Consider the following 26,085-nt stretch of genomic DNA (forward strand, 5'->3'; position numbering starts at 1 on the left):
CGCCAGGCAGCGGCTGCACAGGCAGCCGCACAGCCCCCCGCGCTGGCCCTGCGCGCGCTGGAACAGCTGCCCGCGGCCTACATCGCCGCCGCCTGAAACACGGTGTTCCCTTGGGCCGACCCTGCGCCGACGCTCATCGACCTCACCGACTCCGAGGACAACAACGACGATGACGCCTAAGACAGTGCGCCACCTCCTAGTTTAGTTTTTTAGTTTTATTTAATGCTAATGTGGACGTGTGGACTCTCGCGGGCCTTCCTGGCCGGCTTTAATGTTTAATTAAAGTGTTTTTATTTTAAATATGCATGCACAATTATTATTATTTTGTCGACGCCGTCAAAATGGGCCGGTCGAGTGTTGGGCGCACGAGCCGACCCAAACGCGGAAGCGAACGTCCGTGTCCATCTGACCGACCCAAACGGACAAAAAACGGACGAAATCATCGTCTGTTTGGGTCGACCCGTTCGAGTTGCTCCAAGTGCCAAGATGCAAATTTATTACTCATAGGCCATTTGGTCCAACATTACATCGGAAGTCTCAAATAGTCTTGAGTATAGACAAAATCCAATGATGCCTAAGAGGCGGAAACATAAAGCAACGGTCCCATGTCATCGGATCCAGGCTGCCGCACGGGGCCTCTAATCTAGCCTACTCGTTGTCGCCGGAGAACTCCACGTAGAAATGTCTTGTCTCAGCATCCCAGATATAGTTGTGATCAGCACCTGTTGTTCTCTTATTTCAAAATATTAGGATTCTACCCAAGTCTCGTCTGGTTTGCCTAACATACTAATATTACTACGAAACACACAGCTCTATGCACCCGCAAAAAAAATAAAAACACACACAGCTCTATGAGAAGAACCCAAAGTCAAAAAAACTGACATTCACCTCATCTCATAAGTAGATGTAACCTGTAAGATCAGAAGAGCTGAGGAACATCTCAAGCATATATAAATTGAAACGTCCAGTTCATCCATAACAAACCAAGTATTATTTGACAGAAAATTTATTGACCATTAAAGACAACGGCAAAGCCTCAAGGTTTTGCTATATTCGACAGAAAAGCTTAAAGGATAGAGTAGAATAATCACAAAGCATCAGGAACAATGCAGATATCAAAATTAAGCTACACAATATAGTTGGTGGTGGTAGTGGTTTTGATTCAGTTAGATGTTCCGCCCTCCTACATGCTAGTAGATTCTTCCTGTATCAAGCTCTTATACTTTGATGAAAAGCGGGGCTTCGTCTATAAAAAAACAGATACACAACAAATACATCTCATACTCAAATCCCAATGCTTACGTTTGCTTCCATCTGGCCTGTTAAGGTTTTACTTTATTTAACAGTTTCCCGATGTTGTCATGCAATGGAACCTTCAATCTTCTTAAGCCAAGATTCTCTTAACTGGCAGAAATTTTAAATAGGACTCTCTACATCAACACAACTGTCACCTTCCGGAGATCTCTGGCCAGCCAATATGTCAGATGTTGTATCATCAGGAACAATTCCCCTGTTGAGCATTTCATCATGCAACTGGAATGCTTCTTGCAGCTTACCATCACGGAGGCTTCCATTTATCAGCATGTTATAAATAAGAGCATTAGGGCGTATATCCAACCTCTTCATGTCATCCAATAACTTCTTGGCACCATCAATGTCTCCAATGCGGCAAAGGCCATGTGTTAACGCTGTGAAAGTGATACTATCGGGAATGTTACCCTTGGCCATCATCTCTGAGTACAATTCCAATGCAAAGGCTACATTGCCATCTTTTGAGAAACCGTCGATTAAGGTAGTGTATGTTACTGTATCAGCAGCAATTCCTTCTTTAATCATGCTCTCATAGAATTTGGAAGCTTCTTTCATCATTTTCAAATCCTTGTACCCGGTAATAAAATTAGTGTAGACGGCAGATGTGGGTGTTAGACCATCTTTCAGCAGAATAACAAGAAATTGCAGTGCATGAGACATATTCCCTTCATGGCAAAACCCACTTATTAAAGCATTGTATGCAGCAATGTCAGGTTGAAGGCCTTTGCGCCTCACATTATTTAGCATTTTAAGTGCCAGATCACAACAACTGGTCCTGCAGTAACCGTCAATGAAACTGGTATATGTTACTATGTTGGCGGGTATACCTTTCTCACGCATCTGCTGATACATAGCAAATGCTGAGCCCATCATACCAGCTTTCACAAATCCATTGATGATACTGTTGTATGTCATTGTGGTCGGGACAAAACCTTCACCTATGAAGTTCTTCAAAATTTCATCAACTTCATAAATCCGGTCACTCATGCAAATGCCATTTATGAGAACATTATGTGTATACTCATTGCAAGAAACTCCATTTTGTTTCATTTCATCAAGGAGGGCATATGCCTTGTCAAAAGCCTTCTTCTTGATATACCCTTTCATCAAAAATGTGTACGTGAAAACATTAGGTACAAATCCTTCCACAGGCATCTCTGAGTACAGTTTGACTGCTTCATCCATGCGCCCCTTCTCACAGTAACCCATTAACAAGCTGTTGTATGTCACAACAGATGGTTTCACTCCAGTTTCCTTCATCTTACCAAACAAGTTAAGTGCCTCGCGGAGCTTGTGTTGCTGGCAGAGCCAATGAATTAGACCATTGTACGTGAAGACATCCGGTAGCCTAGAATCAGCCATCTCCAGACACAAGCTTACAGCATCTGCCCACCGTTTATCGCACAACAGGCCCTTGATAACCAAACTGAACTCGTGTGAACTTGGCAACAGCCCTTGCCCTCTCATCTGGCGATATAGCACATACACCTTCTGTGTCATCCCAGCTTGATCACAGCCTCTTATAAGCGTCCCATACGTCACATTAGTTGGCAATATACCATTCGCCAGGGTCTCGTCGAAAAGATCCAGAGCTTTCTCGACCTCGCCTCGCAAGCAATACCCATGCATCAAAATCGTCGCGAGAACGACATCCATTTTCTTGCCAGCAGACAGCATCTCGTCCTTGACCCGCAGAGCCTCCTCCATCCTCCCCACCTTGACAAGCACATCCACCAGAGACCTGTAGGTGAAGTCCCACGTCTCGAAGCCAGCCTCCTCCATCTCCCCAAGGAGGAGGAGCCCGCGGTCAGCATCACGCAGTTTGCACAGTGCCGCGATCACAAGAGCGTAGACGCGCTGGTCGGGCTCGATCTCAGCGCCGGGCATTTCATCAAACAGCCTGACAGCATCCTCGAGCATCCCTTCCTTGACGCAGGCCCGCATGAGCGCATCGAACATCCATGCGTCCACGCGGTCGCCCCTCCCCCGCATCTCCGCGAAGAGCGCAAGCGCGTCCCGGGCCGACGAGCAGCGCGCGGTGGTGACGAGCAGGTCGGTGCGGGACTTGACATCCGGGACAACGCCGCGGGCGACCATGTGGGCGTACGCGTCGGCGGCCGCGCTGGCGCGGCCGCCGCGGGAGAGGGAGGTGAGGAGGCGGCTGAGGAGGGACACGTGAACGGCTGCGACGGGGGAGCCGGAGTGAGGGCCGGCCGCGGCTGAGAGGACGGCGTCGACGAGGGCGCCCGGGGCGAGACCCGCGTCGAAGGCGGCCGACTTGAGGAGGGTGAAGGCACGCGGGTGGGACGGGGATGAGGCGAAGAGCGCGCGGAGGGTGGAGGTGAGGTTCTCCACGACGGCGGGGTCGCGCGCGGCCGGGCGGTTGGAGAAGTGGGCAGACAGGGGATCGGTTTGGTGGGGCGGCGCGGCGGGAATGGGAATGGCGGTGGCGCAGAGGGAACGCCATGCGAGCGAGGGCGAGGAGGCTGCTCGGAGCCGTGGTGGGCGGCGCATGGTGGCGGGCAGGAGGGGTTTAGCTAGGGATTGAGCGGAACTGCGCAAGTGCGACGTTGACCCCCAAGAACTTCCGCTCTCTGCGAACCAAACTGTCGTTCCATGGTATTCTTAGCCCATGTAAGTTGTACTTAGAGCATCTCCACTCGTGCCTCAACATGCCTCAGAGCGAGTTTTTTCACACCAGCATCGAAAAAAACCTAATCGCGACCCAAAACATTGAAAACCGTCGAATTGGCCCATTTTTTGGCCCGGCGGTCTCAGGCTGAACCCAGCGCACTGGGGCGCTTGGGGGCTTCGGCAGAAGGAAAGCCACGCCTGGGCCACCATTGTTAGGCGGAAAAGTATCTTGCACTTCCAGATTCAGATCCCCCTTCCCGGCACGCGTGCACACCCTTCCGCCGTTGTGCCGATCCCGGCGCCGCCTACCCACCCACCGCCGCTAGATAGATCGTTCCCTCGCCGGAGAAGAGAGGGTTCCGCCGCGGCAGCCTCCACCTCGCTCCTGGGCGAGCTTTCCGGCACTCCGGCCACGCAGAGCGGGAATACCGGCGGCTGCGCGCCTACCATGCCCGCAAGGTGTTCGGCAATTTGTCTGCTCGACGATGGACTCGAACGATAAGGAGGCGCTCGCAGTGCTGCTGGAGGAGGAAGCCGATGCCGAGGACGAAGAGCATCTCATGGTCCTTGCCGTTCTGGGCGACCTGTTCGCGAGCAAAGCAAAGCCGCCGCGAGGTGGCTCGGCGCCGGGTCGGCTGAAGGCAAAGCAGAGGCATCGACTGGAAGGCTATTGCTTGCTCTACTCCGACTACTTCGTCGACGCTCCACTGCACGGCAATAAAGTATTTCAGCGCCGTTATCGGATGAGCCGAAAGCTCTTCCTCAGGATTGTGAATTCCATCTGTGAGTTCGACGGCTACTTCAAGTGCAAGAGGGATTGCACCGGCACACTTGGATTCACCTCACTCCAGAAGTGCACGACAACTATGAGTATGCTTGCATAGGGAGCTCCCGGTGATTCACCGGAAGACTATGGACGCATGGTCATGTCCACGACCATTGAGTGTTTGCACAAGTTCTGCAGGGCAGTGGTGGCAGTGTTTGGACCTCAATACTTGCGATCACCCAATGCTGAAGACACTGCTCGGATCCTAGCACAGAATGCAGTAAGAGAATTTCCTAGGATGCTTGGAAGCATCGACTGCATGCATTGGAAATGGAAAAAATGTCAACACACGACCTCTGGATTTGGCAATCCTTCTTTGGTATGCCAGGAACTCACAATGACATCAACGTACTGCAGTGCTCCCCTCTCTTTGCCAAGCTTGTTGAAGGTCATGCTACTCCGGTGAACTTCAAGGTCAACAGGCGCCACTACAACAAAGGATACTACCTAGCAGATGGCATCTATCCAAAATGGTCCACATTTGTGAAGACTCTCAAACCATGTGCCAGCAAGCAAGAGCTCCTGCTTTGCCAAGCGTCAGGAGGCTTGCAGGAAGGATGTCGAGCGGGCATTTGGTGTGCTCCAATCTCGATTTGCTCTTGTCCAGTAACCAGCTCAGACCTGATCGAAAGATCAAATGTGGCAGGTGTTGGGGAACGCAGTAATTTCAGAAAAAGTCCTACGCACACGCAAGATCATGGTGATGCATAGCAACGAGAGGGGAGAGTATCGTCTACGTACCCTCATAGACCATAAGCGGAAGCGTTATGACAATGCGGTTGATGTAGTCGTACGTCTTCACGATCGACCGATCTAGTACCGAAGATATGGCACCCCCGCGATCTGCACACGTTCGGCTCGGCGACATCCCACGAACTCATGATCCAGTAGAGCTTCGAGGGAGAGCTTCGTCAGCACGACGGCGTGATGACGGTGATGATGTTGCTATCGGAACAGGGCTTCGCCTAAGCACCGCTACGATATTACCGAGGTGGATTATGGTGGAGGGGGCACCGCACACGGCTAAGGATCAATGATCAACTTGTGTGTCTATGGGGTGCCCCCCTCCCCCGTATATAAAGGAGTGGAGGAGGGGAAGGGGCCCGGCCTCTCTAGGCGCGCCCCAAAGAGTCCTACTCCCATCGGGAGTAGGATTCCCCCCTTCCCTTTGTTGGTTCTAGGAGAGAAGGAAGGAGAGGGAAGAAGGAAGGAAGGGGGGCTCCCAATTCGAATTGGGCTTGGGGGGCGCGCCCCCTTCTTTGCTTTTTCCCTTCTCTTCCACTAAGGCCCAATAAGGCCCATATACCTCTTGGGGGGTTCCGGTAACCTCCCGATACTCTGGTATACTCCCGATTTCACACGGAACCATTCTGATGTCCAAACATAGGCTCCCAATATATCAATATTTACGTCTCGACCATTTTGAGACTCCTCGTCGTGTCCGTGATCAAATCCGGGACTCCTTCGGTACATCAAAACACATAAACTCGTAATACCGATAGTCACCGAACGTTAAGCGTGCGGACCCTACGGGTTTGAGAACTATGTAGACATGACCGAGACACGTCTTTGGTCAATAGCCAATAGCGGAACCTAGATGTTCATATTGGCTCCTACATATTCTACGAAGATCTTTATCGGTCAAACCGCATAACAACATACGTTGTTTCCTTTGTCATCGGTATGTTACTTGCCCGAGATTCGATCGTTGGTATCCTCATACCTAGTTCAATCTTGTTACCGGCAAGTCTCTTTACTCGTTCCGTAATGCATTATCCCGCAACTAACTCATTAGTCACATTACTTGCAAGGCTTATATTGATGTGCATTACCGAGAGGGCCCAGAGATACCTCTTCGACAATCGGAGTGACAAATCCTAATCTGGATCTATGCCAACTCAACAAACACCATCAAAGACACCTGTAGAGCACCTTTATAATCATCCAGTTACGTTGTGACGTTTGGTAGCACACAAAGTGTTCCTCCGGTATTCGGGAGTTGCATAATCTCATAGTCATAGGAACATGTATAAGTTATGAAGAAAGCATTAGCAATAAACTAAACGACCATAGTGCTAAGCTAAAGGATGGGTCAAGTCAATCACATCATTCTCTAATGATGTGATCCCGTTTATCAAATGACAACTCTTGTCCATGGCTAGGAAACTCAACCATCTTTGATTAACGAGCTAGTCAAGTAGAGGCATACTAGTGACACTCTGTTTGTCTATATATTCACACATGTACTAAGTTTCCGGTTAATACAATTCTAGCATGAATAATAAACATTTATCATGATATAAGGAAATTTTAATAACAACTTTATTATTACCTCTAGGGCATATTTCCTTAAGTCTCCCACTTGCACTAGAGTCAATAATCTAGTTCACATCGTCATGTAACTTAACATCAATAGTTCACATCTTTATGTGATTAGTTCACATCTCCATGTGACTAATACCCAAAGGGTTTACTAGAGTCAATAATCTAGTTCACATCGCTATGTGATTAACACCCAAAGAGTGATCATGTTTTGCTTGTGAGAGAAGTTTAGTCTACGGATCTGCAACATTTAGATCTGTATGTATTTTGAAAATTTCTATGTCTACAATACTCTGCACGGAGCTACTCAAGCTAATTGCTCCCACTTTCAATATGTATCTAGATCGAGACTTAGAGTCATCTAGATCGGTGTCAAAAGCTTGCATCGACGTAACTCTTTACGACGAACTCTTTTATCACCTCCATAACTGGGAAATATTTCCTTAGTCCTCTAAGGATAATTTTGACCGTTGTCCAGTGATCTACTCCTAGACCACTATTGTACTCCCTTGCCAAAATCATGCTAAGGTATACAATAGGTCAGGTATACAACATAGCATACTTTATAGAACCTATGACTGAGTCATAGGGAATGACTTTTCATTCTCTTTCTATTTTCTGCCGTGGTCAGGTTTTGAGTCTGACTCAACTTCACACCTTGTAATGCAGGCAAGAACCCTTTCTTTACCTGATCCATTTTGAACTTCTTCAAAACTTTATCAAGGTATGTGCTTTGTGAAAGTCCAATCAAGCGTCTTGATCTATCTCTATAGATCTTGATGCCCATTCTATAAGCAGCTTCACCAAGGTCTTTCATTGAAAAATTCTTATTCAAGTATCCTTTTATGCTATTCAGAAATTCAGTATCATTTCCGATCAACAATATGTCATCTATATATAATATCAGAAATGCTAAGGAGCTCCCACTCACTTTCTTGTAAATACAGGCTTCTCCAAAAGTCTGTATAAAACCATATGCTTTGATCACACTATCAAAGCATATATTCCAACTCCGAGAGGCTTACACTAGTCCATAAATGGATCGCTGGAGCTTGCACACTTTGTTAGCACCTTTTGGATCGACAAAACCTTCTGGTTGCATCATATACAACTCTTCTTTAAGGTATCCATTAAGGAATGCAGTTTTGTCATCCATTTGCCAAATTTCATAATCATAAAATGCGGCAATTGCTAACATGATTCAGACGGACTTAAGCATAGCTATGGGTGAGAAGGTCTCATCATAGTCAACTCCTTGAACTTGTCCAAAACCTTTCGCAACAAGTCGAGCTTTGTAGACAGTAACATCACCGTCAGCGTCAGTCTTCTTCTTGAAGATCCATTTATTCTCTATGGCCTGCCGATCATCGGGCAAGTCAACTAAAGTCCACACTTTGTTCTCATACATGGATCCCATCTCAGATTTCATGGCTTCAAGCCATTTGCGGAATCTGGGCTCATCGTCGCTTCCTCATAGTTTGTAGGTTCGTCATGGTCAAGTAACATGACTTCCAGAACAGGATTACCGTACCACTCTGGTGTGGATCTTACCCTGGTTGACCTACGAGGTTCGGTAGTAACTTGATCAGAAGTTTCATGATCATCATTAGCTTCCTCACTAATTGGTGTAGGAATCATTGGAATTGATTTCTGTGATGAACTACTTTCCAATTCGGGAGAAGGTACAATTACCTCATCAAGTTCTACTTTCCTCCCACTCACTTCTTTCGAGAGAAACTCCTTCTCTATAAAGGATCCATTCTTAGCAACAAAATATCTTGCCTTCAGATCTGTGATAGAAGGTGTACCCAACAGTTTCTTTTGGGTATCCTATGAAGATGCACTACTCCGATTTGGGTTCGAGCTTTATCAGTTTGAAACTTTTTCACATAAGCATCATAGCCCCAAACTTTAAGAAACGACAGTTTAGGTTTCTTGCTAAACCACAGTTCATATGGTGTCGTCTCAACGGATTTAGATGGTGCCCTATTTAACGTGAATGCAGCTATCTCTAATGCATAACCCCAAAACGATAGTGATAAATCGGTAAGAGACATCATAGATTGCACCATATCTAATAAAGTACGGTTATGACGTTCGGACACACCATTACACTATGGTGTTCCAGGTGGCGTGAGTTGCGAAACTATTCTGCATTGTTTCAAATGAAGACCAAACTCGTAACTCAAATATTCTCCTCCACGATCAGATCGCAGAAACTTTATTTTCTTGTTACGATGATTTTCCACTTCACTCTGAAATTCTTTAAACTTTTCAAATGTTTCAGACTTATGTTTCATCAAGTAGATATACCCATATCTACTCAAATCATCTGTGAAGATAAGAAAATAACGATACCCGCCGCGAGCCTCAACACTCATCGGATTGCATACATCAGTATGTATTATTTCCAATAAGTCAGTTGCTTGCTCCATTGTTCCGGAGAACGGAGTTTTAGTCATCTTACCCACAAGGCATGGTTCGCAAGCATCAAATGATTCATAATCAAGTGATTCCAAAAGCCCATCAGCATGGAGTTTCTTCATGCGCTTTACACCAATATGACCTAAACGGCAGTGCCACATATAAGTTGCACTATCATTATTAACTTTGCATCTTTTGGCTTCAATATTATGAATATGTGTATTACTATGATCGAGATTCAATAAACCATTTATATTGAGTGTATGACCTCAGAAGGTTTTATTCATGTAAACAGAATAACAATTATCCTAGACTTAAATGAATAACCTTATTGCAATAAACATGATCCAATCGTATTATGCTTTACGCAAACACCAAATAACATTTATATTAGGTTACACTAATCCCGAAGGTAAAGGGAGTGTGCGATGGTGATCTTATCAAACTTGGAATCATTTCCAACACACATCGTCACCTCGTCCTCAACTAGTCTTTGTTTATTTTGCAACTCCCGTTTCGAGTTACTACTCTTAGCAACTGAACCAGTATCAAATACTGAGGGGTTGCTATAAACACTAGTAAAGTACACATTAATAACATGTATATCAAATATACTTTTGTTAACTTTGCCATCCTTCTTATCCGCCAAGTATCTAGGGCTTCCAGTGACCATTTCCTTTGCAGTAGAAGCACTCAGTTCCAGGTTTGGGTCTAGCTTTGAGCTTGTTCATGGGAGTGGCAACCTTCTTGCCTTTCTTCTTTGAAGTCCCTCTTTCTTTCCCTTTGCCCTTTTCTTGAAACTAGTGGTCTTGTTAACCATCAACACTTGATGCTATTTCTTGATTTCTACCTTCACCGATTTCAGCATCATGAAGAGCTTGGGAATTACTTTCGTCATCCCTTGCATATTATAGTTCATCACTAAGTTCTAGTAACTTGGTGATAGTGACTAGAGAACTTTATCAATTACTATCTTATCTGGAAGATTAACTCCCACTTGATTCAAGCAATTGTAGTACCTAGACAATCTGAGCACATGCTCACTGGTTGAGCTATCCTCCTCCACCTTGTACGCAAAGTACTGTCAGAGGTCTCATACCTCTCGACACGGGCATGAGTATGAAATACCAATTTCAACTCTTAGAACATCTTATATGTTTCGTGGCGTTTAAAACGTTTTTGAAGTCCTAGTTCTAAGCCGTAAAGCATGGTGCACTAAACTATTAAGTAGTCATCATACCGAACTTTGTCAAATGTTCATAACGTGTGCATCTGCTCCTGCAATACACTACAAAAAATACATTTCCGTGATGATACGTGTTTGTCACAGTAGGTCGCGTTTTTTGTCATGCATGTACATCCATGACAAATTTATGACAGAATCAAGATAGTCATACCTGTGTTGTCGTAGAAGTGTTCCATGACATTACCAAAATTGTCATCACAGAAGTGTCCACTTCCATGACGATAAATCGCGTGTCACAGAAGTGCTTTTGTCAAGGGTGACCGACACGTGGCATCCACCGTAACGGAACGCCGTTAAGCTATCGGGTCGGGTTTTGGATCCAATAACCCATTAACAGCCCCGACCAATGGGGATTTTACACGTGCAAAATCATCATTGGCTGGAGGAAACACGTGTCGACTCACCGTTGGGACAGATGTCATCCGCTCATTGGACCGAAGGCGCCTATGATACGGTGACACGTGGCACGACCCAACAGAGGCCCATTCTTGTGAAAAGGCCGGCCCGTTTGACTTGGTCAAAAGGTGGCGGGCCAGCCCATGGAAAGCCTGTTAACGGCCTGTTCGCATATAGCCCATTTATAGCCCGCTAACCCAGGGCCCGTTACGCCCTATCTGAATTAGGCCCAGTAGCGTCATCTGGGCCGTCCAATATGATTCAGCCCGTTTTAACTTCCGTCCCATGTGTGGCCCATGACTTCTTTCAGCCCATATGAGGACCTTTGTAACTCTTGGCCCATTAACGGCCCATGGTGAAACTGGCCCGTAATGAACAGTGTATCACTTTATACCCATTAACGGCCCGTTATTCCATTGGGCCATTTCCAGCCCAAGTTATCTTTCGGCCTTCTCAGGGCCCATTGATTCTTGGGCTCATTTGCAGCATTCGGTTACATACGGCCCGTTACTGTCATTTTCTACTTGTGGGCCAAATTCAGCCCGTCGTTACAGTCGGCCCGTTTGCGGACCGTTAATACATTGGGCCGTTTTCATGTCAAAAAAACCTGTTGGGCTATTTTCATAGAGTTATCAAATACGGCCTATTAACGGCCCGTTATGGTCCACGAATAGTACGGCCCATGATTGGCGAAATGATGATACACCCCGTAGAAGGCCCATGGATCCTATGGCCCGTATGAGGCCCATGGATACTACGACCCATAGAAGGCCCATGGATCGTACGGCCCGTAGAAGGCCCATGGACCCTACGGCCCGTAGAAGGCCCATGGACCCTAAGGCCCGTATAGAAGGCCGATGGATCCTACGGCCGGACGAAGTCCCATGGATCATACGGCCTACAGGAGGCCCATGGTTACAACAGTCCGTGTGTTGCCATGATTATTTTGGCCTAGTTACCAAAAATAGGCTATTGTGGACACTAGAAAAAAACAGAAAAAGAACTGCAGTGACTACAAGCAAACAACTAAACAAGACAATAAGGAAATAAATAAGCAACCAATTAACGCTAGCCTATTACCGCTATTACACATATTACATCCACTGGGCATCAAAGTTCGCCACCAGTGCAAATATAGGGAACAAAGCAACACATTACATACACTGGCCGTCAAAATTGGCCACCAGTGCAAATAAACGCGACAGCAAAACAAGAGCATAACTGAAACAACTTCAAAAGAGCTCAAGAAACGTTATCCTGGGTATCCACCATGCTGGCAATAAGCTTAGCAAGCTAATTAGCTTTGTCCTGTTTGGCGCTAAAATCCTCCAACGCTTGCTGTTGCACCAGAAAGTATGCATCTGAATGCTCCAGGGACTTTCGCAGTCCTTCCGCTTCTTATTGCAGCACAGCCGATCGATGTCTTTCAGCTTGTAGTTGAGACTCAAGAAACCGAGCTGATTCAGACAGTGAGTTTGAATAGCTTGTGCAAGCGGTGGCCAGTAACTCGAACACTAAACCAAGACAGGACTTTGGGGTTGTCTCGCTGTCTTCAAGATAGTCTTCGTTAGCTGTTTTATCAGCTTTGTTGGAGACCAACAAGGATGTGTCACTATCCTGAACCTTATATGCATTACTTACTTTACCATTGCTTAATAAGGCACTCTTCCCCAATATTCTGTCAGCATTCTAAAAGAAGAAACAAGCAGACACATAACAAGTTTAGCATGTACTAGTATATGAAACTCATTTCGGTGAACCAGTTCATTAGTAAGGTGGACAGGATTAAACTACCAAGTCTTCTATTGCCAAGTACTAGTACATAATAAAAGCATCAAACAAACATATATCTATGTCCTATGGTCACTGCATTGTCTTGCCAAATCAAAATAGAGACACGGTTCAAATCATATCAGTTCAAGACAAAGCAGCAGTGAAAGAATACAAAGCGTGGGAAACTACACGGCACAAAAAGATTTCAGATGGGTACCACGGGTTTACATGTACAACAACACTATTGGCTCTGTTGTGATGCTAGTAATGTGCGTGATATGAAAGTCAACTGTATACACAATTGAAATTAAAATCAACAGAGCTATTGATAAGAGCAAACCTGTTAAAGAAACATGCGTGAACATACCTGCTGTGTCATTGGAGTTTCGATTGGATCCTTCAATTTAAAAATAAGATTGTATGAGTAAATACAGTGATACAAGAGCAAAGCAATCATAGTTAAAAAAGGCGCGCCTAAGCGAGCGCTTAAGCGCGCCTAGGCTCTAGGCGTTGGCAAAACACATTGCGCATAACTACGCATAATCTATGCATAACTGCACATAAGCATGCGCTTTGGTCAGCAAAGCGCAAGGCGGTGGCAAAACACACAATTAACGCCTAGCGCTTTTTTGAACTATGATAGCAATGGAATCTTAAATTAGAACAGTTGTTCTTCAGGTTTAGGCACTTGTTCTACATGAACAGAGTACAGTAAGATGCAAGAATATAATACTTAAAAATAGAAAATGAGCTCATAGACCTTACCACATTCTTGGTTCGGGACCAGTACAGAACAAGGCGTTCTCAGTCATTGTCCAGTAAATGTGTCTCAGGAGAACGTAAGGGAATTTGATGAGTTTCTTTGCCGGTGAAGTATGTTTTCTTCAGGTAATTCCGATACTGCCACCAAGCATTCTTGAAGATAGCAGAGGTATTAGCACAGGTTACCTCATCTTGAGTTTCCAAATCGGTCCTTCTCTATAGAGAAAAATGGGAAAATTTGCTGTATTATAACCATCATGGAGGTAGGATGTATGGGACGAAGCAAAGTAATTGCCATGAATAACATTACTTACACATAACTCCTGGACAAACACCTGCAACTGGCATTTTCCTTCATCTTCAGTATAATATTTCCAAGATGGGAAGATACACACATACGATTTAACAACATCAAATGCGATAGATGCTAAACTACGACTAGCTGGTTGTGCTTCCTCCACAGGAATAGGCGTACTAACTGGTGGAGTTGGGGTTCGCCGTGATAGTACTGGCCCTTTGGGCACTGGAGCTGCCTTACTAACTGCTCTTGTTTGGGAGCTCTGTGGTGGAGATGGTGCTGTGTCAACAGGAACTGGGTTACTATCGGCTGGGGTTGGGGTTAGATTGGGTGAAGCTGGTTCTCTATCCATCGCAGTAGGGGTACAATCTGCGAGAGTTTGGGTTATGTGTGGTAGGGCTGGTTCTTGTGCATGTACAACCGGGGTGCTATCTCCACCAAGAGGTAGCACTGTTTTATTTGAAGACCATGTTTTTAGTCCGCTAGATACTGGCATCACCCGCTCCAATTCAAATGACTGATAAACAGGAAACATAGTTGAATGTACAGACATTGTATGAGAGACAGATGCAATAGATAGTGTGGAAAAAAGAGGGCATTAAATAGTTGACATGTATATTCTTTAACTAAAACAGATAGCATGACATAATTTCACATATATGATGTCTATCTAAACTGGATAGCATAGCATAACATAATTCAAAGATATGATGAATAACTAAACATGATCGCATGACATAATTCACCTACATGTTATCTAAGTAATCAGGATCGCATCATTTAATTCACATATGTGATTTATATGCTAAACAGAGGGCATTCGATATGATGTCTGAACTAAGAACATGGTGTTGAATATTGTGTATATGATGTCTAAACTATGCAATGCAAGACACCGTATGCATGATATGAGCAGTATAACCGTGACAAGTTAGAGCATACACCTCAGTGGGGGAATAGGACTGGTCATCTGTCTCTGAATCCATCTTTGTGGAGCTATCGGGACCTAACAAGAGATCTGCTTTGACAGGTAGCACTATCTGCTCTAAAGGCCTTGTTTTCACTCCAGATTTTTCCATCTCCCACCCAAATGGCCGATTCACAGGAAGAGTAGTTTAATGTACAAACATAGTCGACAAATGGAAATGTAATGAAGAAAAGGATGGGCAAGATATCATTCAAATTTATGATGCCTGGTTAAACAGGATGGCATTGGACATTTCACATATATTATGGCTGGCTAAAAGACATGAGACTGCATAATTCCCATATATGATATAGAAACTAAACAGGTGGCATTACAGAACATGTCTAAACTAAGTAGATGACATGTATGATGTCAAAAGTAGGCACTGCAAGGCAACATATGCATGATATGACTAACATCATCATGCCAAGGTAGAGCAAACACCTTGAGGGGTAAATAGGAGTGGTCAGCGGTGTCTGAATCCGCCTCAGAACAGATATCTTCCTCTGGATTACAATCTAGAGAGAGGTGGGGAGGGTTTGCCATTGAACCCACCATGGAGCGATGTCTGCATGACATTGTATTGCCGCGCAAAACTCTTCTCTTTTTCTCTACATGTTCAGCATGACTGTGTACAATATCTGACATGCATACGAAAAAAATATGGTGAGATTATGTAAGGAGAGCATGCAGAAATTTAGAGTGATGGTAACAACCAGTGGATCGACGTTTTTCCATTGAACCAAAATAGCCCTAATGGATCGACGTGAATATATAGTAATAAGTGATGCACCAAGTGTACAACCTCTTTGCCATAGCCGTGTCGACCTCAGCATCATTGGGTTGGTCGCTGAAGCAGTTGAGGCAGAGGTGGCTGTCGGAGGTGTGGAGGAAGATCTGAGGAATCTGTAGACGGCGTCCAGGGCACTGCTCTATTCTGATGGATCGTTCTGTCGTTGGAGCAGCTCCGGTGAGCCGTAAGACGTCAAGGCTGAAGCAGCACAAGACAGACATCGTCAATCTCAAGTGGGATTCTAATAGCATCTCCAATAGATGATGTAAAATGGATGTAAAATTAACATCACCAAAAACCACCTGACTACAACAGATGAGGTAAAAACTGTTGACTCTGAACTTAACTATCGAAACTGAAATTTACTGTGGAATCTGAATGCTACTATCGAAACTGAACACAATGGTAGCAGAGAGGCATTTGACATGTAGTTTAGGGAGGGCCTGCAGTTCATCTTCAACCTGCACCCCCCAGATTCGCCAGCCACCACCGGCCGAACCGCTGGCCCCAGCGCCGCCTTGCCGCCCCGAAACAACTCGCCACCGCCGCCCCGGCCAGCCCTCTAGGCCCCCCGCCCCCACCCTGAACCCTAAGATAGATAGTGGGGTACCTCTCCGGCGAGCCCCCGTCCCCGCTGTGGGTGGTTCTTCCTTAACTCCGGTGAGCCCCCCCAACCCCTGAAAATCGAATGACCCAAAAGTCGATTCAGTCGACTGAAGTGTGGCTTAATCGGAGTAGAGCAGCAGCACGAGCGAGGGGGAGAGCAGCAGCAGCAGTAGCTGGGCGAGTGAGCGATCGAGCGACAGCCGGAGCAGCAGCAGATCCGGCTGGTATGGCCGCCGCCGCCGAAGGGGCCTCACACTGGGGGAGAGCCGCCGTGGAGATGTCGCCAGCGGCGCCGGCTTCAAGGTAGCCGCTCCATGGGGGTGTGGGATGGAGCACCGTCGGCGCCGGGAGGTCAAGTTAAGGAGAAGGTGCGATGCGATGAGTGTACAACCTCTTTGGTGGCGCCGAGTAGGCCTCGGCTTCGTCCGAGGAGTCGATGAGGATGCTGCGGTTCCGGTGGAGCAGGTTAAGGCGGCATTGTGGGGATGGAGCAGCCGCGATAGACGAGGCGATCGTCGGAGCAGCTCCTTGGAGGTGGAGGACGGGGTGGCTGAACCAGCGGGACGACGAGATGGACGACGGATCCTCATCCCGGGAGGTGGACGAGGGACATCGAGCTATTGCGGTGGACGACGTCGTCGGGGAAGAGGCTCTGGCTGGGCAGCGGTGACGTGGCGGACGGAGGAGGGTGGGGTTTCGCGGCTGGAGCGAAGAGGTTATGGCGGCCTGGGATTTCGAATGGCGAAAAGGGGACGATAGGAGGGGGTGAAGCATGACTTAGGGACGCGCTTGTCCAAAATGTAGGGTGTGTTACAAAAGTACCCCCCCCCCACCGATTTGAACTAGCGACCCTTTTGGCTCAGGGTTAGAAGGGGGATTTCACGTGTCAGGATTTGGCAGCTGGAGGGAGTTTTCGTGTGCGTTGTAATTTCGGGATAGCAAGGCGCGGGTTGTGAAGGCGCCAGTTTTGGGAGCACGATATCTGAAATTTTGGGATATAACAAGACGCGGGTTGAATTTTAGGGACAAGCCTAACGTGTAGTAATATTGTACTTGTACGTACCAAATCAATTCGCACTTCCCTCAACCAAAAAGAAAACGAAAAAAATAAAACTATTCACATCACACAAAGAGAGAGTCTTGCCCCGTTTTACTATACAAATGCTATTCGAAGCTACTCCCTCCTTCCATCTATATAGGGCCTAATGCGTTTTTTGATGCTAACTTTGACCAAATTAGAGCAATGATATATGACATGCAACTTACACAAAGCACACCGTTAAATTCGTCTGTGAAAGGTTCTTTCAATGATATAATTTTCACATTGTGCATGTCATGTACTATTAATCTTGTCAATAGTCAAAGGCGGTCTTAAAAATCTAATTACGCCCTATATAGATGGAAGGAGGGAGTATGAATCCATGTTATGTACGATTAAATTTTTTCGCTTGCTGTATAATGCATGTAACCTACTCATACCAACATTTTAGTGCATTCCAAATGTCTATACTACCGCTGCAATTCAAACTAAATTTGAATTCGTTTCTTTATTTCAATAAGAATCTACATCATGATTGTTGCCAACTTCAACCATCATAGTTTCCTTGCTATCCGCCAGATATAAATCGGACGGCCTATAATGCAGGATGGCAGGCACACCATCATCAACAACTCCGTTTTTTATAAGAGTAGAGATAAAATATATTAAATGTAGTATAACATGTTCATAACCACACCATGTGTATCACCGTTATATATATTCACACATGCGTCGGTTTGAAACACTATGATAAATTCTTCAAATATCCGAATTTGCTTTTTATAATGAAGTATATATGATCTCTATTCGTCTTTTACACCCACACAACCCTCTTATCTTTGTAGCTAGCACTAACTTTCTCTTGTGCATGCACACACCCGCATCCCTCTCACCCTCCCTCAGCATTCTCTAGCTCCATCACGCAAATTCGTCTTTTCACTTTAGGTCGTTCACCCACGGTGTGTGTAGGCCCTCCAGCTCCTTCTTTACGGCACACATCGATCGATATGCCTCTCTAGCCAGGTGTGCCTAGCACAAACACAAGCTTCCCCTCTTCTCTTGTCACCATCCATGCCTCACTCCCACCACTCTTTTCATCGTTCTCGTACTCGCACACTCCTCCCCCCTCGATATAGTATGCCTCTCGTACCACCTCCTACATGCATCCCTGTCTCTCTATCCTTCTCCTCGTGCCTCATTTGCTTCTAACACACACATGCATGTATACTGATCGATCTCCCAACATATACCTAGATCGACTTTAACTACCCCCCCATCGATCGACGTACCTCACAAGTTATGTATCTCCTTTCTCTAACAAAGGGCGATTGATCTTCCTATGTAGTTACATCTGCTTACCACAGCCACATTGCCCCCCCTCATCATTCGTGCATGCCTCCTGACCCGTCTCTCACACGCATGTGCATAGACAACAAGCAGCCATCTCCTCTCTTATTGATATTGCGGGCGTGCCCTCTGTTTGTCTAGCAAGCCTATCCCACCATTTGTTAGAAGCAACTCCAGTACCACCCCTCCAACACTCTAGCTCTGTCTCTCTCCCAACCTTAATTCCTCTCCTGCACATATGCATGGATGCCGATCGATCTCCCTTAATACATGAGGCAGATCGATCTCCTTAATACATGAGGTAGGCCTCTCTCCTCCTCCACACATATACTAGCCATTGTACCTCTATAGTTAATTGGGCCTCCCTCTTCCCCCATCACACACCGATAGTCGAGCGCTGCAGGTAGGTATCCATGCCACAGAGACAAACTGCACATGTTCCATCTCACGTTCCAGTAGGCCAGCCACTCTATATCTTTGACGTGGGCACACACAAATTCGATGGCACTCTTTATCGATTGCGCGCGCACACACAGACACATCATCCCTCTCTTTGATTCTATGGACACCTCAAGATGCATTTGTATGAGTAGTTTATCTTGTGAGAGAAAAGGTTGAATGAGGGAAGGCCTTATTCGCAAACGTGGAGAGACGTGTGGGTATATTTTTGCAAAATTGCCATAGTTTCTTTCCTATCTGTTAGATATAAATCCGACGGCCTATATTGCAGGATGGCACGCACACCATCATCACCAACTCTGTTTTCTACTCCCTCCGTCCGAAAATACTTGTCATCAAAATGGATAAAAAGAGATGTATCTAAAACTAAAATACATCTAGATACATTTCCTTTTATCCATTTTAATGACAAGTATTTCCGGACGGAGGGAGTATTTGTCTTTTTAGAGATTTCAACAAGTGACTATGACCGGACCTTACCAACATACTCAAAAAGGTAGTCCATAATTTTGATGTTACCCTCTTTTCTTGGCGATGCAGTGCCATCTGGATAACTCATAAATAAATAAAGTACTACATGATACTAATATATGATACATGGCGCAGGAGTACTAAGTATTATTAATACAGTTTTGCTAGAACTCATCTAGATGAGATATAATTTGGTCTCATTCATCTTTTATAGCCATTGGATGTGATGCTATATGAGATGCATGTGTGCTGACATGGGTTGTATTTGTTCTTGTGCAACGAACTGACCACTGCATGTCATGTTTGATAGTCTCAAGTCATTAAAAGCATACAAGCCCCACATCTCTTCTTGGTTGATTCCTCTATTTATGTCAAAAAATAAGAAACAACATGAGAGTTAATGCACCACGCCTATGTGTTTACTATTTGGTTTTCGTAAGATGACTTAATACTCACCTAGACGGAGGGAGTATTCGATTTGACAGTGGGCGGCGCAGTTCCCGATACGGCTTTAATGCAGACGAGGGAGGGAGTAGCGGTTCTCGATATGTTGAATGGCCAATGCATCCTCCTTCAATTAATGCATGAGGGAAGTAATGGGAGGAGGTCCGAGAAAAGAGGCTACACGATGTGAATGCAACGCAGTTTGCCCTCATTGCCCTCATATAAAGGCGCCCCTCCATTCCAATGCATCTACCACATCGTACGCACCTAAGAATTTGCCTAAGCACCTACACTAAGCGCAAAAGAGCTCACACCAGACCCATGGCGGCGATGCACGTGAGTGGCCAGCGGCTGTGCCAGATGGTCCACAACGCCGGCCTGCGGCATGGCGCCGAGGATCGTCTCCAGACAGTGTTGGAGACCGGCTGGTGGATGGCCGCCGTCGATGCCAACTACGACTCTCAGTTGGACCAGATGATCGTTGCCACCAGCAACAAGTTCACCGTCCTCAAGAAGCTCGTGGACGACATCGCTATACTCCTCCAGCCCGTGCGCCCGGGCTCCTCATTGACTGCCACCCTAATCGGCCTCCATGGCCGGAACCTCTTTCAAGCACTGGTGGCTCAGCGACTGTCCGTCGATGCCATGAAGACTGTCCACCTGGAGGTTGCGCTTGCCGCGAGGCGCCTCGCCATGCAAGAATTCATTGACCTACACATCCACGTGTACGAGGAAATCGTGTACATAGGTATCTGCAAGGCCAGTGAGGACGCTACGATGTTGGCCTTCCTCAACCGGCTGGAAGCCTTGGATGCCTTTGCTGAGAAGCACCTCGACCTCGCCACAAAAGCCGCCGCTCCTTACCCGTCGGTCGGTGGCCCGGCGCACTAAGTTGAGGAGGAGGAGGTCGTACGTTTGTGGATCCATCTTTCTTCTTGCCTTCTGTAACCACCACTACAATCGCATCATTGTGGCCTTAATTCTTATTGTGCTGTTGCATTCTCGTTTCAGTCAATACCGACATGTGCGATCCCTTTGCTTAATTATATGCATCACGGTAACTAGTACTCCATACGTCAATTTATAAGTTGTGTTTACCTTTTCCATCAACTTCGTGCAACGTGCGGGCATCTTGCTAGAAACACTAGAATATGTCTATATAATCCGTATGTGATAGTCCATTTGAAATCTCAAAAAAGACAAATATTTAGGTGCGGAGGGAGTAATATATTAGGAGTATATCAAAACAATAGTGATTTCTTTCAAGTTTGTGAACAAATCCTACTATTCTACTACTTTGGATCCGTCGCAACGCACGAGCACATTGCTGGTAAAAGGAAAATGCGTGCCGCGTTCGCGTCGCACCCCCACATGCCCGGGAATCGGGAGTACAACACGCAGTGGGGTTTGGATGCAAATGAAGACGAAGGGGAGGTGAAGAAGCCGAGGAGAATCGGTTCCTGATGGAGAAGTAAATGGGAGAAGTGGCGTGCAGGCAGTTGATTAGACGACTAGGTAGACTAAACAAAAAGGCTATGTGGGTAGACTGATGAGTCGTACCTGTTCGTGTACGTGCCCATCCTTCCTGATAGGTGGGACCTATGCAAACAGATAAAAAAATGTGTCATAGTTTTTTTTTGAGCGCGTGAGTGGGAGACACAACATTCTCTGGTTAAGAAATATTCCCTCCGTTTAGGTGAGTATAAGTCACCTTATGAAAATCAGGTTTTCCCAAAACCTTTAGGCGTGGAGCATTAACTTCCTACTCGATCCCCTCCCAGCCTCGTTAGCCAACGTTCTCTTCCTCTGCTGCCGCGTTCTACCTTTCCATTTTTCCTCTTCTCAAGTGTGGAACGATCTGCATGCCGTCCTTGATGCACCAGAACGACCACTGCATGCATCGCGGCAGGGCGTTGATTGGGCATGCACGAGAATTTGGTTCTGCTCGCAATATGGATGATACCTGAACGAGGAAGTGAACATGCATGCTAGCACGGGAGACCTATTTCCGCTATACAATACTGGAGTACTCATGTTCCTACTACTACTAGTAGTAGTAGTACAACTATGGTACACTTGATGGTCAAAATACTATTCATCTGGTCCTCACAGTGAAGTGACAACACCCTGCGCCTGACACTAATCCAGGCGGCGTGTTCGGGTTACCAAAGTCAGCCTCACCCTGTGCACTGTGCAGTCTGTCACCGCCGTTGTACATCACATTGGCGCCTCGCCTCGTCTCCCTCTCCGCTCCCATAGCACCATTCCATCTCCATCTCCTTCTTCATCTCCGTCTCCATCTCACTGTGCCCCCGTGTACCGTCGCCTCACTCGCCTCCCCCAGTACCACTATTCCCTCGCTAGCCGCTCCAGCACCGACATCCTTCTCCCCCGTAAATCAAGCCCCCTTCCAAACTCCACCATGGCCGAACGTGAACCGCGCAGCATCCATATGAGACGCGATTGGAGCAATCTCCCCAGTGACATCCTCGACCTCTATTGTTCGTGTATGGATATGTTGAGCGCCCTACGGCTAGCTGCATGCTCGAGGGACATGCACGCGACCATCATCGACGCGAGGCCTAAGCTTTTCAGGACACCCTGCTTGCTGCTATCTGGTCTTGCGAGATTGGCTCACCATGATACGGAGGCGTGCATGATGCCCCTCGACTTCAATCCGATCTCCGTCAGCCGAAACTTCTTTGCAGGTATGTAATGGGTCGCCGTACATCATTTCCCTCGACATCGATCCGATCACCATCGCCTGAAACTTCTTGGCAGGTATGTACTGGGTCGGCATGAACTCCCACTGGATGGCTGCCTTCAGGGAAGACGGTAAAAAGTTGGTGCTCGTGAACTTCCATACCTCCCATGAGATTATCCTTCCTCCGTTGGATTATATAGAGTATTACCATGGCGGTCCAAGTCATCTAGATTACTACGTCAGTTGGACGGACCTTGTTTTGCAGAAGATTGTAGAAACATGCACCACACCGTTGGTTTCATCTAACCATACATTAGGGAAGTAAATGTGCATATGGAGAACTCTATATTTGGAAGTAGTGAAATTCTGCAATGCTTACCATGTGTACATACCTATATTCGCCCTTCAGCAATCAATGGCTAGAATAATATCCTCACAAATTTTTTGGCCACAGAACACGAGTATATAACAATGCATGGTATGTTAGTTACCTTGAAGAATTTGTTTGTGAGGACAGAACATGATTACATAACATGCATGACATGGTAGTTTCCTGTGAAGAATCGATTGCGAGATAACATGAGTATAACCATGCATGGCACTTCTATATTTTCGAACCCAGTATACATTTCCCTGTATTTTCCTCCCAGTTCCAACAGGGACATATCAATGTTGTTTCTTGCATTATCCTTCTCATACTCTGAACAATGTTGATCTTACATTAACAATGCTTGTCCTTTTTGATATGATGCAGTGTCCCTATAGTTACTGCCCTTTGTAATCACACCACCTTTGCCAAAAATAGGGAAGCACAACTAGTTCCTCGCTCGATCAGCCGACGACAAAAGACTGATGATCATTCGGACACATGAGCCGGAAAAGTTCTATTGCAAAAACCCCATTGTATACAAGCACCGTGTAATACATGAGTATCCGAACAGTGGCTGTTACGTCTACGAGCAGGATACCAGCTTATTGGGGCCTTTAGGATTTTTTAGTTGGAGGCAGGTAAACAACCTTGGTTCACACTCTCTATTTCTCGGACTCAATTATCCGATTAACCAGGAGATCACCGTTGGCAAGGACCTTGATGGCAGAGAGGCTCTGTTTGCTATGGAAAACTGTGTCTACACGGCGAGCCCTAGGAGTTCGGGAGCAAACTCCCTTGATTGTCAACGATACAGCCTGCAACCAAAAGAAGGTGAGAATGACAAAGGCATCCGGATTAACTTTGATCCTTGGATGTCTCAATTACGACATGCGGTGATGTAGTTCAAGCCTTCAGGTTGATAAGTAATTGGGTTGTTGCATCGAAAGGGTGGAGTACTGGTGTCTCCGGATCACTGGTCGCTGAAGCGGGGCTGCAAATTATGATGGTGTTGGATCATCTATTTGAATGACTTTGTTGTCTTTGCTGCTGGTTCTGGATGGGTAGTTCTTTCTTTTGTTATGCATATTCCTTGTCATTTGGTCATCCTCGTCTATGTCACTCTTACTATGTAATAGTTGCTTCTGTTTAGAATGTCATTCTCGTCTGGATCACGAGAGTCGCTGCATATGGGTGCGTTTTGGTGGTGTAGCAAGACTTCTTATGAACTATCATGTCTTGTTGATTATGTCAGTAGTAGTCACTAGTCAGTGTTTGAATGTTGTATATATCATTGTTTCGAACTGTTTATTGTCTCGAACTACTAGTGGGCTAAATGAGGGCATCACCATTCTCCAGTGTTCAGAGTATATCTCCTTTTTTCAAGTTATATAATTTGAGCTCGGTGTGTTTTCGATGATGTACACTTGTTTGGGCCAGTGAGGTGTCGTTGAATATGGGCCGAGTAGTAATGCAATGCCAAATAGGTCAATTATGACTCTCAGGCCGGGCTCTCAAAAGATCCTGAAAAAAAGGCCGGGCTTTCCAAAAAAGAAAGAATAAGGACTCTTAGGCCGACATGTGGGCGCCATTGGTGTTTTCGTGCACTTGCGTGCCAAGAGCATATTGGCGCGTGCTCGAAATTCATGCTACCTTTTCCTCCCCAGTCTCCCACCCCTCCCCCACCTCTGGAATCTCGATTCCTACTCCAGTTCCCCCAAATCCCCCTCCCGTACTCCCTATACTCAAGCGCACTATCATGTCGCCAGTTAACGCGGATCTCCGAGCCGGAGATCCTGAGGTCCGTCCTGCCTTCGGTCGCTGCGTGCTGTCGCTCAACAGTGGCATGGCGGCGCTTGACGACCAGTTTGCCGGCAAAGTGCTGATGGTAACCATCAATGGCGACCGGCCTCCCGTCTCGCCGGATGACCTTGTCAATGCTCTTGGCATTGCGCACGGCATCCAAATAAGTGACTTGCTCGTCGAAGTCTGTCCGCCACCGGCTGATTTCTTCGTCAGGTTCCGGACAACTTTTGACTGCAGTCGTGTGTTTGAATCTTCCCAGTGTTTGTTCTGCGATGGCGTGCTGGTGAGCTTTGATCGGTGGCACCCAGGATGGGGCTCGGTGCCCTCTGAGCTTGAGTTTTTAACAAAGCTTACCTTCCACGGCATGTCTCGACGTGCTTGGAATAGCGAGTCCATGAACGAGCTTATCAACGACCTTGGAGGTGAGCTCGTAAGTATGTTTGTTCCTCCAAACAGCTGGGCTTTGACGGTTATGGCACGGATGAAGAAGCCGTCCACCATACCGAAGGTGATTGGTGTTGAGATACCGGTGCAGGAACCGGGGTTGTACTATTCGTCGCCACCAAGGCCACCGCGGACCACGTTAGTGATGTACCTGTATCGAGTGTTCGTGCATGTCGAAGAAGTGGTCAATCCATCAATCGAAGTCCTGCCGCCGCCGCTGGTGCCAGGGTCCGTCGACGACGTCCATTACAGGAGTCAACGTCAGACTTTCCCTGTGTTGCTCGGAACGATGGATGGCACAGGGCCTACTCCATCGCGCGGCGGAGGCCACTGCTTCTTTGGGAGAAGAGGCAGGGCTGGCTGCCTGGATGTGCTCTAATTTGAGGTAACAACTGAATCTTGTCAGATACTAGTTAAATCCGAGCTATGGGTGTGAAGCACTGATATGACAGTACATTTGATTGTGACATGTTCTAATTTTGTACCTGGACTTTTTTTAGAAAGGGTTGTACGTCAACTTAATGTGCTAGCAGAACTTATTGTGTTGTCTGTCTGTTTTCTTTGCACAACATTCAAGATATTTCCCCGTCATTGATAAAGACGATGAACCGTTATGTACGACTTCGTTGGTTTCAACATAGCCCTT

General features: G+C 46.4%; 1 protein-coding gene across 1 annotated transcript; it reads right to left on the reverse strand.

The window, feature by feature from the left end:
- Positions 1-929: 929 nt before the first annotated feature.
- Positions 930-3,947, reverse strand: LOC125543864 (uncharacterized). Its single transcript, XM_048707356.2, has one exon. The coding sequence runs from the start codon at positions 3,823-3,825 to the stop codon at positions 1,417-1,419; it is 2,409 nt and encodes an 802-aa protein (XP_048563313.2). The 5' UTR covers positions 3,826-3,947; the 3' UTR covers positions 930-1,416.
- Between the last annotated feature and the right edge of the window lie 22,138 nt (positions 3,948-26,085).

The sequence above is a fragment of the Triticum urartu genome, chromosome 3A (genome assembly GCF_056163025.1).
Source record: "Triticum urartu cultivar PI428250 chromosome 3A, HENAU_Tu73, whole genome shotgun sequence".
NCBI classification, from domain to species: Eukaryota; Viridiplantae; Streptophyta; class Magnoliopsida; order Poales; family Poaceae; genus Triticum; species Triticum urartu.